At 46.0% G+C, this 14,806-nt stretch overlaps 1 protein-coding gene and 1 long non-coding RNA gene across 4 annotated transcripts in view; one reads left to right on the forward strand and one right to left on the reverse strand.

The window, feature by feature from the left end:
* TMEM175 (transmembrane protein 175) overlaps window positions 1–14,806 on the reverse strand; it is a 44,330-nt gene that overhangs the window by 3,022 nt on the left and 26,502 nt on the right. For all 3 annotated transcript variants that reach the window (XM_024110762.3, XM_008174220.4, XM_042845380.2), the window contains 3 exons: window positions 8,801–8,965; window positions 3,729–3,807; window positions 291–429 (listed from right to left, as the gene is read on the reverse strand). In XM_024110762.3, coding sequence (XP_023966530.2) covers window positions 291–429; window positions 3,729–3,807; window positions 8,801–8,965 — 383 coding nt within the window. The remainder of the gene's footprint in view (window positions 1–290; window positions 430–3,728; window positions 3,808–8,800; window positions 8,966–14,806) is intronic.
* LOC135972303 (uncharacterized) lies at window positions 8,962–11,287 on the forward strand. Its single transcript, XR_010588728.1, has 2 exons — window positions 8,962–9,934; window positions 11,104–11,287. It is a non-coding gene; the product is annotated as an uncharacterized LOC135972303 (long non-coding RNA).

Here is a 14,806-nt window from a genome sequence, read left to right on the forward strand (position 1 = left end):
TACAGCCCCATGAGGACTTGGAAGACCCCAGTTCAATTCCCGGCTTCGCCACAGACAACCTGCGTGACTCTGGGCAAATCATTAGCCTCTCTGTGCTTCAGTTCCCATCTGTACAATGGGGATAAGAGCCCTGTGCTACTTCACAGGGGGGCTGAGCGGATACATATATTCAAGACTGTGAAGCCTTTGAGATGCACTGATGAAAAGCGCTACGTAAGAGGTAGGTATTATTACCACCATTACATTTATATCAGACAATTCAGGGTGTGTCAATCAGCACAAAGTCTTACCATATATCCAAAATGAGCAGGGTTGCTACAATAGCATACACACCGTCACTGAAGGCCTCCACTCGTTCCTTACTCAAAGGTTCATTGAGGTAAAAAGTGAAGGCCTCTAAGCGATGAGACTCCTCATCCTCTTTTGGACCTGCCAACCATAAGTCATGAGTTTAGTTTATGTTCTGTATAAATCAAAACATTAAACAAGCATTACACTAGAATTTCACCAGTCTAGTCTGATGCTCCTGCTCTCTCAAATCTCAAACTTGTGGAAGTAACAAGGCACTGGTCAATCTGACAATTCAATCACGCTGCTTTCCACTGCAGCCATCCCTTTCCTGAGGCTTATGTTAAGAAGGCCTTCAGGGAAGGGGACTCGTCTTAGAAGCACCTCACACACTGTTGCTACCAGGTGAACAATGACTCAATGTTAGTGTTTTAGTTTAATATTTTGATAACTCACATGACAGAAACCCTGTTACAGCTCAGGAAGGTCTAATGGATCTTGGGGCTCTGGTCTGAGTAGAGGACTTCCATTAGTCATTTTTTATTAGCCCTTTCTCTGTCTCTGGAAGATAGAGCTCTAGTGCTACTCCAAATTAGATGGTCAGTTAAGTACACCTCTACCTCGATATAACACGAATTCGGATACAACGCGGTAAAGCAGTGCTCCACGGGGGCGGGGCTGCACACTCCGGTGGATCAAAGCAAGTTCAATATAACATGGTTTCACCTATAACGCGGTAAGACTTTTTGGCTCCCGAGGACAGCGTTATATCGAGGTAGAGGTGTATTTAGTCCCAGGTGCACTAAATACAGAAGAGCTACCGATATCAAAAAACCCTTCCAGATTCAGAGAAGTAATCAGGCATTTCCAGGAATCAAAGGAAAACACATATTTGAAAGCTAAATGAGTCAAACACAACTAAAGTTACCAAAATGCCATGAAGAAAAAGTGCATACAAACAATATCCTCTTTTTCCTTAGTTTTTATAGTTGTATTAAGTGTTTTATTACATGTCATTTTGATATGAGCAAGAAAGAGGGTAACCATATAAACTGAGGGATATAGCTAGTGAAAAATATGCAATAAAGCTGGATTTTCAAAGTAGCCTAAACTAATCAGGTGCCCAAATCTCACTGAGATTCAGTGGGAGTTAAATGCCTTTAAAATTGCGGTCTAAATCTTGCAGGAAAGCTACCCTGGTCCCCACCTCTCTGGAGCAGCAAGATCTTTTGGCATGATTGGGGACAGGGAAGGGTACAGCTGCTAATGGCCTATATCTTCAAACCAAAGAAAGCAAGAGCCTGTGTCTACATCTCCACACACAACCACCCCATGTGCTCCCAACCTACAGGCACCCACTTAGGCAACACCTCCCATATGTGCACTTCCTTGCCTGGGTCTATCCTCGCCCATGATACCCCTCACCTGAGGGCCGTTCCTGTCTCAATCCCCATGACATAGCTGCTTCTCAGGAGCCGCACAGTCCCACGGGGCACTCATCACACACTCTCACTCCTTTCCATTGCACAATGGACCTCCCCTTCTCCTAGCCCCAGCTCAGCAAACAGCTCCTCTGGAAAGGCCTGGGGCACGTCGACACACAGCGGGCATCCCGCAGTGGCTATAAGTAGTATGGGGAAAGCACTACAGCGTGGCTGCAGTTCTATTAGTATAAAGGGGCTTATCCCAGTATAACTATTTCTGCACAGCAAAAGGAATAAGCTATCCCCAGCATAAGGCACCTTCATACAGGTATAACTACGTCCACACTACGGGTTTAGCTCTTGGAATAAAAAAATAATTGAACGGACAAAATAACAAATCTCACACCCTAACAGAGCTTGCGAGCCCAGTACAAAACCGGCCTGCAGGCCAGGGCTTTCGGGGCCTTGCGGCGGGGAGCACTCACCAGCAGCCCTGCCTGCATTCTGCCTTTGCCTCGGTGGGAGAATTTCACTCTGCTGCCCAGGAAGGCTGAGTGCTTACTGAGCTGGGGCCAAGCTCTTCAGCCACTCAGCCCCCTGGGAGCTCAATAGCTCTCCCAAGCCAGCAGCCACCCACATGGGGAGGAAGGAGTCCCATGTGCTCAGTGGAGGCCTTCAATCCTGTCCTACACAGTTTGTCCGCAGCAGCTAGGGAAGCTGCCTTCTTCCCCCCAAATCCAGTCTTTGGTCAGGAGAAGGGGTGCTTGGGCTTTGCAAGAAGTAAGCTCCCAGCTCTTCCCACAAGGCTGGACTCTATGCTCGGCAGCCAGTTCTGGGAGGGGAACAGGGACCTTAGAGCCTTAGACGAGCGCACCCCAACTAAGGACGGGGTGGGAGAACTGAAAGGACAACAGAGGGGTGTATTAAGAATAAGGGTAAGCAAATCTCATGCTTCAAGGCATTAAAGGATTGTTGCCAGTGAGAGAAAAATATCTGCCCTTGCCCCACTCACAGTGCACTATGGAAAACCTTTTGCTTCCTCTGAAGCATTAGGTGTTGGCAACTGGCAGAGGCAAACCCCCGGCATTTGTGAAACAATGATCTCGCTCTGTATGGCAATCCTGTGTTCCAATACGCTCCCCCCGTCTTCACCTTGGCTTACCGCCACCCCCTGCCCTCTGACCCTCTTCGCCCCTGCCCTGTCACCCTCCGCCCCTTTCCTCTTACCTGATCCCTTCCTAACTAAATTCTCTCTCTCACACACACAAAGTAGTGGACAGCATGCCATTAGCTGCTATCACATTGCTCAGTCTGCTGTGTGTTATACCCCTTCCCGCACCTGTGTCTGTCTGGTCTATATCTATTATAGACTCTTGGGGTAAGTGACCATGTACTACCCTATGAGGGCTTACCAGAATAGGTCCCCATTCTTGGATGGTCCTTAGGCACAACCATAATAAACATGAAGAAGAAGAATACAGTACTTGTCTATCACCAGTGTTTCTCCTCTCCAAGTAGCTGACACTGCCCCCTGGCATACTTTGCTTGTAGCTGTTCTATATACAACAGATTCTGTGATATTTTTTAAATATGAATTTGGGGAGGGGGAAGATACTACTACTGGGGCCAGGGCCAGTGATCAGAGAGAGATCTCACTTCTGAAATTATTCAGTTATTATGCTCTTTTCCAAAGGGGGTCAGAGGAGAGACTTGATGCAGTGTGTTCTTCAGGTATAGCCCAAAGTAGGTAAAGCCAGGAAAAAGGTTCTCAGAAAGAGGCAGAATGGAAGGCCAGAACTAAAAGTTTATCAGTGGGTTCCTAATAGGAACAGTGGAACTAGAATTACTAACAAACTTGCCGTGGATTCTACTGCACCTTAGATCTTTTAAAACAGCTTCATTCAAATTTGTGACAACAAAGGGGACTGTGAAATAAATCATATTTTAATATATGAGCTGAACAATATAGTAGAGTATCTAAAATTAAATGCACTCCTTTTGGATACTGTTACTTACCAACAGTCTTGTTTTTACACCAAATAATTAACCGAGTGATGTGTGGCAAAAAGATAACAAGCCCAAGCAGAACATAAGACTATAGAAAGAAATGAAAACAGCTTTAGTTTTCAGTTACTGCAAGATAAATACAAGTATTTTGTTCCAAGTTAAAAATTATTCTTTTTATCCTTCATGAACATGTTGATTTAACATGCAACTCATGAATTTGCAACATTGAAATACCCTGACTGTAATAGAAAGTATACATTTTATGACAGTGATTGTACTGAACAATCACTACATTAACACATTTATCCAACAAATACATGAACACTACAATGTCAGTAGTGGAGTTTCTCTAGACTAGACTAATCTTCATCTTGAATAGTATGAGTACACTCTAATATTTACCTCCTCCACTTCCTGTACCAAGTTCAATATCTGTAATTGGGAGGTACTGAGACTGGAAAGAATATAAAAATTCTGCGAAGCCTATGACACAAAAATTTAGTTAACATTTGTATGGAACTTAGTGGACTTGTGAGCCCAAGGGTCCCTGTGCTACTTGTCATTTGCCATTCAAAGTCTGCAATGGCTCAGGTATCACATCAAAGAAGACAATGATGTTTGTTATGCTTACTTTGTCAGTTACAAACTTTATACAACATACATGAAACTTTGATTGCTCTAAAGGAACCAGTAATCAATTGCATCGAAGCAGATGTGTTAAAAAGTCTTGTAACGTTTTGCGCGCACGCGCGGGGGGGGGGGAGGGAGGGGGGGAGAGAGAGAAGAGAGGGAGGAAAATGTACTTCCCTTAAATTTTGATTGAAATTTAAACTGGACTACCTCTGCACAGGTTTAACCAAAAACGACACATTCCTAACACAGAATACCTGTCTGCACAATTGTGTTTTAAAATCTTTTACTGCTTCTAAGCCCTAATATTTCCAGTCCTTAGGGTAAATTCATCCATGTAGAACAGTGGTTCCCAAACGGGGGTTCGTGAACTGTTACAGGGGGTTCTCGGGGAAAAAAAAAATCCCTAATGGCGGACAGAGCTGTCCCTAGGGGCCCCGGGCAGCACGGGGCCAGCAGCCCAGAGCCCCTGGACTTCCAAGAGCTAAACAGATCAAAGCAAGCAAATCTATCACACTGAGGAGATTTAAACTTCACAACTCCTTATAAGAAATGGAGAGGGAAGTGGATAATTTTTGCTGTTTTTCAGATGAAATAGGCAGCTTGTATTGTTTTTAAAATTATTATGAAGAATGAGTTTAAGCTTTGTTGTAACGTGCGTTGTTTGCCTGGACTGCTCAAGACCTGAATGCTGGTGTAGGAGGAACTCTGAGTTGGCTTCTTAAATACCTTCCTGCTGTTTCACATCTGATACTCCTTGATGAAACATAGGAGCCTTGTCTTATAACAGGCTTATTCAAAGTGATACAAGCTACAAAAGTGAGATCTTGGAAGAGTGTTGCTGTTTTCATAATGTAATAAAAATACTGCAATGATAAATTAATTAATTTTAGTGTGTAATAAGCATGTCATAAAAACAAAATTGTATATTTCCAAGGTCACTGCTTTTATAATTTATACTCAGGTAAAGGAGAAAATCCCTGGAAATATTCATTTTGAGGAGGGGGTTCGCGAGACTTGACATTTTAGTGAAAGGGGTTCACGGGTTGTTAGTTTGGGAACCACTGATGTACAAGACCAGTGTGGCACTGGCAGATCAGATGTCAGCTCAGGTCAGAGACAGGTCAATTCTCTTGTGTATCAGTGTAGATCAAAGCAATTGTTAAATTTATGAGTATGTTTGGTGTTTAAACCATATTAGCATAGATCAAAGTAACTGTTATATGTACAAGTGTGTATTCAGATGTTTAAACTTCATGAAAACTAGTGGAATGTTACATTACAACAGGAACAATACAAGTAACAGCAATCATTTACCTTATGTACACCCTGTGTCTAAATGACCCATCAAACTACAAAGAAGCTTTGTGAAAGGCAAATGAAGAACTTTCATGGTCATAGCGTGTGGTGACTGGAGATCAAAAGACTCCAAATGTATTCCTCGCAGTCATAAAAGCAAAAGTCCACCTGGATAGAGACACTGTCAGCTTTTTTTCCCCCTCTAAGGAGGAACTATAAATATGGATTCAAAAAAGATCCTGCATCTCTAGACTATTTGGATTCTTACAGGGAATGCAAAGCAGAGATCCCCAGACACCTTCTGGGTTCCCTGGAAAGACTTTTGGGAAACTGCCAGTTTGTTACATCACTGCCGCTATTTGGATTTACAAACTATAACTCACCTGTGCATATATTTTAACTGCTTTAATTTTTCAATAACTCATTTCCTTTTCTTAGCTAATAAACCTACAGTTTACTAGAGAAATGGCTACCGGTGTTGTCTTTGTTGTAAAATCCAGAGTACCAACTGATCTGGGGTAAGTGACTGGTCTCTTGGGACTGGGAGCAATCTTATGTGGTGTGATTTTTGGTTTGAGTGAACTTTTAATCACAGAGTTCAGTTTGTCTGGGTAGTAAGATAGCCTGGAGAGTCTAGCAGGGGTAATCAATTATTTTTTGTCAAGATCCAAATTTCTTGGTGAAGGTATAGTCAAGGTCGAGACTCCAGAGAAAATCATACAAAAACAACAACAACGATAATAAGCAAATAAAAATATTTTGAGGTCCATTCAAAAGCATCTGGCGGTCTGGATTTGGCCCCCCGTCTGCCTATTGACACACCAACACTTTGGGCTGTGTGTCCTGTTTTTTTGCCCTGAGGTAGGCACTCACAGTTGTGAGCCATTCCAGACAGCGTGATAACCAGCACAAGAATTACTTCAGTCCTCCAAATGGGGCCTAAAAGAGCACAGGATGTGGGCTAGCCCCTTGCACAGGAGTAAATTGGTGCATGACTCATTCTGGATTGTGTATAATGGAAATTGTGTGTGTGGGGAGGGGGGGGGAGGGGTCAGAGAAGGGGAAAAGAGCTTATTTTAAATTAAGCTCTCAAGTTTTTGCATACTATGTAATTCAAGATTACTATTATGAAGACAAGTCATCTCAACCCTGTGAATATATCAAAAGGTTGATGCAGTCTGGAAGTCTCAAGAAAAAGTCAAACGAAAGCAGTACAAAATGCCTGAAGGGGCATCAAGCAGAAGCAGCTCCATCAAGAGACTTTGTTTAGAGGACTCTGTCTGTGGATGCTGAGAGCTGGCGGGAGCTCAGCTCGTCACTGGTTTCCATTTAATGAAGATGGAATAGGAGTTGGCTGTAAGGCCTGGGATTCAGCCAGAGGCGTTTGTTTTGGGATGGTAAGTCTGATAATTAGCTGCTGACTGATCTACTTACTCTGTTCTTGGGCCGTGTTAATGGCAGGAACTATATTTGTCAGGCTTTTTAGCCAGTTTTTTATGTAATTTGATGTTTATTTTACCTACCCTCACACGTTAATTTTGTTCCATCTGTTTATGATCAGCAACCTGCTGCCTTAAAGTTACTGTTAGCCTGAAAGATCTTCCTCTGAAGTGTGTCCAGACCTGAGAAGCTAAAACAAATAGACAAGGATAGCAGCAGAGCATTTTTCTGATGTCCATGCCACATTATCATACTGCTTCCTGTGATCTAAAAGCCTTCACGGCATGACAGTGGTTCTGATTAAGCCACGTGACAGCAGGTAACCAAGAAACAAACCAGTGTTCTGGAAATTCCGTGGCACAGAAATTTGACATGGGAAAGACTTTAAATCACTGAGTCTATGGGTTCCCAACGTGGGGGGTTTCAGTCAGCCCTAGGGAGTTGCGACCTAGATGGGAGTCATGACGCAACCGTCTTTTCAGCTGTACTGATTTGGGAGGGAACGAGAACCACTGACTTAATCCACTCGTTAGCTGGTGTCAGAGCATCTCCTGTGTTACAATATCTAGCGCTTTGTGTGGACGTGCTTTAAATCTGCTCAGTGACGGGGCTTCAACTGCTGAATTATACAAGATTACAGGTTGTGTATTATGATTAGTATGATACTTTATTAGGCAGAATACTGAATGTGACTAATGAAGTTTGTCAGGTCACACTTTCAACTAGCACAGTGGTTCCCAAACTTCAACAACCTGTGAACCCCTTTCACTAAAATGTCAAGTCTTACAAACCCCCTCCTCAAAATGAATTTTTCCCGGGATTTTCTCCTTTATCTGAGTATAAATTATAAAAGCAGTGATCTGGGAAATATAAAATTTGTTTTTATGACATGCATATTACACACTATTTATTATTAAAGCAACAAAGGGTCCTGTGGCATCTTTGAGACTAACAGATGTATTGGAGCATAAGCTTTCCTGGGTGAATGCCCACTTTGTCAGACATGTGTCTGACGAAGTGGGCATTCACCCACGAATGTTTTTACAGATCCAGACTAACACGGCTACCCCTCTGATATTTATTATTAATTATTATTATTACAGTATTTTTATTACATTATGAAAATGGTGACACTCTTCTAATATCTCACTTTTGTAGCTTGTATCACTTTGAATAAGCCTGTTATAAGACAAGGCTCCTGTGTTTCATCAAGGAGTATCAGATGTGAAACAGCACGAAGGTATTTAAGAAGCCAACTCAAAGAGCTCCTCCTACACAAGCATTCAGGTCTTGAGCAGTCCAGGCAAACAATGCACATTACAACAAAGCTTAAACTTGTTCTTCATAATAATTAAAAAAAAAAAAAAAACAACAAAAAAAGCCAATATTAGCTGCCTATTTAATTTTAAAAATAGCAAACAATATCCACCTCCCTTTCCATTTCTTAGAAGGAGTCTTGAAGTTTAAATCTCCTCAGTGTGATAGATAGGCTTGCTTTGATCTGCTTAGCTCTTGGAAGTCCAGGGGCTCTGAGGCTGCTGGTCCCGTGCTGCCCGGAGTCCCTAGGGCCAGCTCTGTCCGCCATTAGGGAATTTTTCCCCGAGAACCCCCTGTAACATTTCGTGAACCCCCAGGGTTCACAAACCCCAGTTTGGGAACCACTCAACTAGCACAACATGTTTTTTAGAACGATGGTTGTTTAAAGAACTTACCATTGGGATAAAGAAAAAGGAGAAGATGGCAGCTAAGAAGCAGAGTACCGGTCCTCTTAGAATGATCTGCAAGATATGATGTTTGTAGAAGACCTGGTTTTCAGACACCTGTATCTGGTGATTCAGCAAGTAGGGATGATAAAAGCCATAGGCTACTATCACGGCCTGCAGAGAGGAGAAAATTATTGATACTGGTTTACAGTGGATATTTAGGCCTGGTCTACACTACGACTTTAATTCGGATTTATCAGCTTTAATTCGAATTAACCCTGTAACCGTCCACACAACGACGCCATTTAATTCGATGTAAAGGGCCCTTTAAATCGATTTCTGTACTCCACCCCAACGAGCGGAGTAGCGCCAAAATCGATTTTAGCAATTCGAATTAGGGTTAGTGTGGCCGCAATTCGATGGTATTGGCCTCCGGGAGCTATCCCACAGTGCATCATTGTGACCGCTCTGGACAGCAATCCGAACTCGGATGCACTGGCCAGGTAGACAGGAAAAGCCCCGCGAACATTTGAACTTCATTTCCTGTTTGCCCAGCATGGAGAGCACAGGTGACCACAGATACCTCATCAGCACAGGTAACCATGCAGGCTGATAATCGAAAAAGAGCACCAGCATGGACCGTGAGGGAGGTACTGGATCTGATCGCTGTATGGGGAGAGGATTCAGTGCTTGCAGAACTTCGTTCTAAAAGACGAAATGCAAAAACTTTTGAAAAAATTTCCAAGGGCATGATGGAGAGAGGCCACAATAGGGACTCTGAGCAGTGCCGCGTGAAGGTCAAGGAGCTCAGACAAGCCTATCAAAAAACAAAGGAGGCAAACGGTCGCTCCGGGTCAGAGCCGCGGACATGCCGCTACTACGCCGAGCTGCATGCAATTCTAGGGGGGGCTGCCACCACTACCCCACCTTTGTTCGTGGATTCTGGGTCGGGGATAGTCTCGACGCCTGAGGATTCTGCCGATGGGGTAGAGGAGGAGGAGGAGGAGGAGGATGAGCTTGCAGAGAGCACACAGCACTCCCTTCTCCCCAACAGCCAGGATCTTTTTATCACCCTGACTGAAGTACCCTCCCAAGCCTCCCAAGCCAGTACCCAAGACTCTGACCCCATGGAAGGGACCTCAGGTGAGTTTACCTTTTAAAATATAAAACTTGTTTTAAAAGCAAACGGTTTTTAATGATTACTTTGCCTGACTTTGCATTCGCGGTCAGTTCAGCTACTGGAAAAGTCTGTAGCTACTGGAAAAGTCTGTTAACGTGTCTGGGGATGGAGCGGAAATCCTCCAGGGACATCTCAATGAAGCTCTCCTGGAGGTACTCCGAAAGCCTTGCCAGAAGGTTTCTGGGCAGTGCATCTTTATTCCCTCCTCCATGGTAGGACACTTGACCACGCCATGCTTGCAGCAAGTAATCTGGTATCATTGCCTGACAAAGCCTGGCAGCGTATGGTCCCGGTGTTTGCTGGCATTCAAGCAACATCCGTTCTTTATCTTGTTGTGTAATCCTCAGGAGAGTGATATCACTCCTGGTAACCTGGTTGAAATACGGGAACTTAATTAAGGGGACAGAGGTGGCCGTTCCTACTGGGCTGTTTGCCTGTGGCGGAAAATAAATCCTTCCCTGCAGTTAGCCAAGCGCAGATGGGAAATTGGCCCTGAGTTTTTCGCGTTTGGCTAGCAGGGATCTTCCCTGTTACCAGCCACGCGGTGGGGGGAGGGTACCGTGATCATCCCAGAGAATTCATGGCGAGGGGGGGGGGGGTCGGCGGCGGGGGGGGGGGTAGTTTGGTGCCTGCAGGGATCTTCCCTGATACCAGCCACGCGGTGGGGGGAGGGGTACCGTGATCATCCCAGAGAATTCATGGCGAGGGGGGGGGGGGTTAGTTTGTTTTCTGGTGCTGCTGAATGTTAACAGAAAAACCGCAGCACTCTACTTGCCTGAAGGGGCCCAGACAAGCCCCACCACACTGCCCCCCCCCCCCCCCCAACTGGCTGAGATTGGCCAGGCTTCTGCAGCACTCTACAAGCTATGCTTGGTATGTGGGAAAGGAGGGTGCAGAAGCTGTAAAACAATGGCTTACCATGGCCGCATGCAAGCCGAATTCTGTTGCCCAGACCTGTGATCTCTAGCAGCAAAGCCACAGGCACTCAGCATTAAGAGGCAAAATGCGACCTTGCACAGAAATCACATGTGCTATGTAATGTGAACAGTGTTGGTCACCGTGAAAGAGTATAAGCATTGTTCTGCAAAATGTAGCTTTTAAAACAATTCTCTCTTTTTTCCCCTCCCTACAGCAGCTGCAAATTCCTCAAGCCTCCCTCCTCCATCCCGAAGGTTATCACAGATAAGGCGTCGTAAGAAGAAGACGCGGGAGGACATGTTTTCTGAAATTATGCAATCCAGCAGGAGTGACAGAGCTCATCTGAATGAGTGGAAGGAAACAGTTTCAAAGTATAGGAAAGAAGTCAGTGATCGTGAGGACAGGAGGGACCAACGTGAGGAGAGGAGGGACCAACGTGAGGAGAGGAGGGACGATCGAGATGAGAGATGGCGGCAGGAAGACCAGAGGATGAAGGATGCAACGCTGGGGCTGCTCCGGCGTCTGGTGGAGGTTCAGGAACGGCTGCTGGAAAACAGACTGCCGCTTCAGCCCCTGTTCCACCCTCCCCCCTCCCCATGTTCCGTATCCTCCTCACCCAGACGTGTAAGAACGCGGGGGGGGAGGCTCCGTACACCTTCCCATTCCACCCCAGTAGACAGCCCAAGCAAAAGGCTGTCATTTTTTTAACCTTTTCTTTGTGGCTTTTTCCTTCCCAGCAATCCTCCTCCCAAATACCACCCGGGTTCCCTCCCTCTTTTTCTAATCTATTAATAAAGAATAAATGATTTTTAAATGATAGTGACTTTATTTGGTTTGAAAGAAAGCTGGGGGAAGGGGCAGGGTGGGTTCCTTACAGAAAATCAGTCAGTAAAGGGGGAGGGTTTTCATGAAGGAGAAACAAACAGATATTTCACACGGTAGCCTGGCCAGCCATGAAACTGGTTTTCAAAGCTTCTCTGATGCACAGCGCTTCATGGTGTGATCTTCTAATCGCCCTGGTGTCTGGCTGCGCGTAATCAGCAGCCAGGCGATTTGCCTCAGCCTCCCACCCCGCCATAAAGGTCTCCCCCTTACTTTCACAGAGATTGTGGAGCACACAGCAAGCAGAAATAACAATGGGGAGATTTCTTTGGCTGAGGTCAGAGCGAGTCAATAATGAACGCCAGCGACCTTTTAAACGGCCAAATGCACATTCTACCACCATTCTGCACTTGCTTAGCCTGTAGTTAAACAGCTCCTGACTCCTGTCCAGGCTGCCTGTGTATGGCTTCATAAGCCATGGCATTAAGGGGTAGGCTGGGTCCCCAAGAATAACTATGGGCATTTCAACATCCCCAACGGTTATTTTCTGGTCCGGAAAGTAAGTCCCTTGCTGCAGCCCTTTAAACAGAGTAGTGTTCCTGAAGACGCGAGCGTCATGAACCCTTCCCGCCCAGCCCGCGTTGATGTTGGTGAAACGTCCCTTGTGATCCACAAGTGCTTGCAGCACCATTGAAAAGTACCCCTTGCGGTTTATGTACTCGGTGGCTTGGTGCTCCGGTGCCAAGATAGGGATATGGGTTCCGTCTATTGCCCCACCACAGTTAGGGAATCCCATTGCAGCAAAACCATCCACTATCGCCTGCACATTTCCCAGAGTCACTAACTTTCGTAGCAGCACCTGAGTGATTGCTTTGGCTACTTGCATCACAGCAGCCCCCACAGTAGATTTGCCCACTCCAAATTGATTCCCGACTGACCGGTAGCTGTCTGGCGTTGCAAGCTTCCACAGGGCTATCGCCACGCGCTTCTCAACTGTGAGGGCTGCTCTCATCTTGGTATTCTGGCGTTTCAGGGCAGGGGACAGCAAGTCACAAAGTTCCATGAAAGTGCCCTTACGCATGCGAAAGTTCCGCAGCCACTGGGAATCGTCCCAGACCTGCAACACTATGCGGTCCCACCAGTCTGTGCTTGTTTCCCTTGCCCAGAATCGGCGTTCCATGGATAGAATCTGCCCCATTAACAACATGATCTCCAAAGCACCGGGGCCTGTGGTTTCACTGAATTCTGTGTCCGTGTCCGTGTCCATGTCCTCATCATGCTTGTCGCTGCGCTGCCGCCGCCGCTGCCTCCTCTCCTCGTTTTTCTGGTCCTGGCTGAGCATAAACTCCACGAGAACGCGCGAGGTGTTTGCAATATTCATGAGTGCTGTCTTGACCTCAGCGGGCTCCATGCTTGCCGTGGTATGGAGTCTGCAGTGTTCACCCACCCAGGAAAAAAGGCGCGAAAATGGTTGTCTGCCGTCCGTTGCTTTCATGCAGGGAGGGAGGGAGGGAGGAAGTGAGGCTGTACCCAGAACCACCTGCGACGATGTTTTTTGTCCCATCAGGCACTGGGATCTTAACCCACAATCCCAATGGGCGCGGGAGACTGCGGGAACTATGGGATAGCTATGGAATTGCTACCCACAGTGCAACGGTGCAGAAATCGACGCTAGCCCCGGTACTTGGACGCACACCACCGAATTACTGTGCTAGTGTGGCCGCACTCATTTCGACTTTATACAACCTGTTTCTCAAATCCGAATTATCTAAATTCGGATTAATCCCGTAGTGTAGACATACCCTTAGACAAGTCAAAGCTGTAATTCTAAATTTGGACCCAAAAACAATAGAAAACCTCTAATACAACAAGCCCCAGAGCATGCTAACCTCTGCTCTCCTGAGAAGGGCTGATCTGACAGGAATGGAGAGGGGAATCTCACAGGCTCTGGCACCGCAGAACACTAAGGTTACGTCTGCACTGCTGCTGGGACCGAGCCTCCAGCCCGGCTAGACAGACTGGCTCTAGCTCTGCTGAAGTCAGTGCACTAGCGGCATGGGCTGCGGCTCAGGATAGCCACCTGAACTCCGATCCAGGGAGTCAGGCGGGCCTGGACGGGGGCGGTTAGCCTGAGTCGCTGCCCACACGGCTATTTCTGGTGTGCTAACTTGTACAGAGCTAGTGGGAGTCTGTCGACCTGGGCTGAGAGGCTCGCTGCCAGCTGCAATGTAGATTACCCTAACGTGCCTGGTGCAGGGGCTAATGGAGGACGTATACATCACCACCTCTGCACAGATAAGCAAGACCCTGGGCCTTATTATTCTGAAGTGCAAGGAGACCCACCCCAGCAACTAGCAGGCAGCTAGGCATTCCCCCAGAAGAAACCACATGCCGCAGGTCAGGGGAAAGTGGGACCTATAGAGAGGAAAGGGATTTGTGAAGGTTTGAAGAGGTCAGTCCCAAAGGGTTTAGGTAAATACTTGAACTTCAGATATGTATCTAAACCAGTCTCTGAACTTTTCCACTGACATTAGATTGTGCCTATGACTCCACTGTGCTAGGCGCTGTACAAACTTGAAACAAAAGCATGGTTCTGCCCCCCAGAAGCTTTCAATCTAATGAATATCTTTCCATCTTTAACCTGTTCACCAAATCATTTAAACACACACACACACACACACACACACACACACACACACACACGAATGTTTCACTGCCCACTCCCGCTAGCCCAAGGTCACCCCACTTTGGTAAGAAAGTGACGGGATCTTTCAGACAGTATTTCTGCCCCACATGGATAAATACAAATTGACAATTTTACCCGAAGAGAAGAATGTAATCATTTCTACTAATTGAAATCTGTTTGCTTGTGCAAATGACAAGATTTCACCCAACAATTTGCAATTACTGAAGAAACCATCTGGTTTGGCAAACCAACCGACGGTGAAACGAACAGGCTGGCCAAGCTGTACCAACTGCTTTCCACGCTCTTCATGCCAACGGAGGCTGGAAATGGTGCGTGAAGTCAGGAATCCATTTTTTTTCTTCTGATAACTACTGCAGGACCAGGTGCTTAGAAACACTTTCAGGACCAG

The sequence above is a fragment of the Chrysemys picta genome, chromosome 6 (assembly GCF_011386835.1).
Source record: "Chrysemys picta bellii isolate R12L10 chromosome 6, ASM1138683v2, whole genome shotgun sequence".
Classification (NCBI taxonomy): Eukaryota; Metazoa; Chordata; order Testudines; family Emydidae; genus Chrysemys; species Chrysemys picta.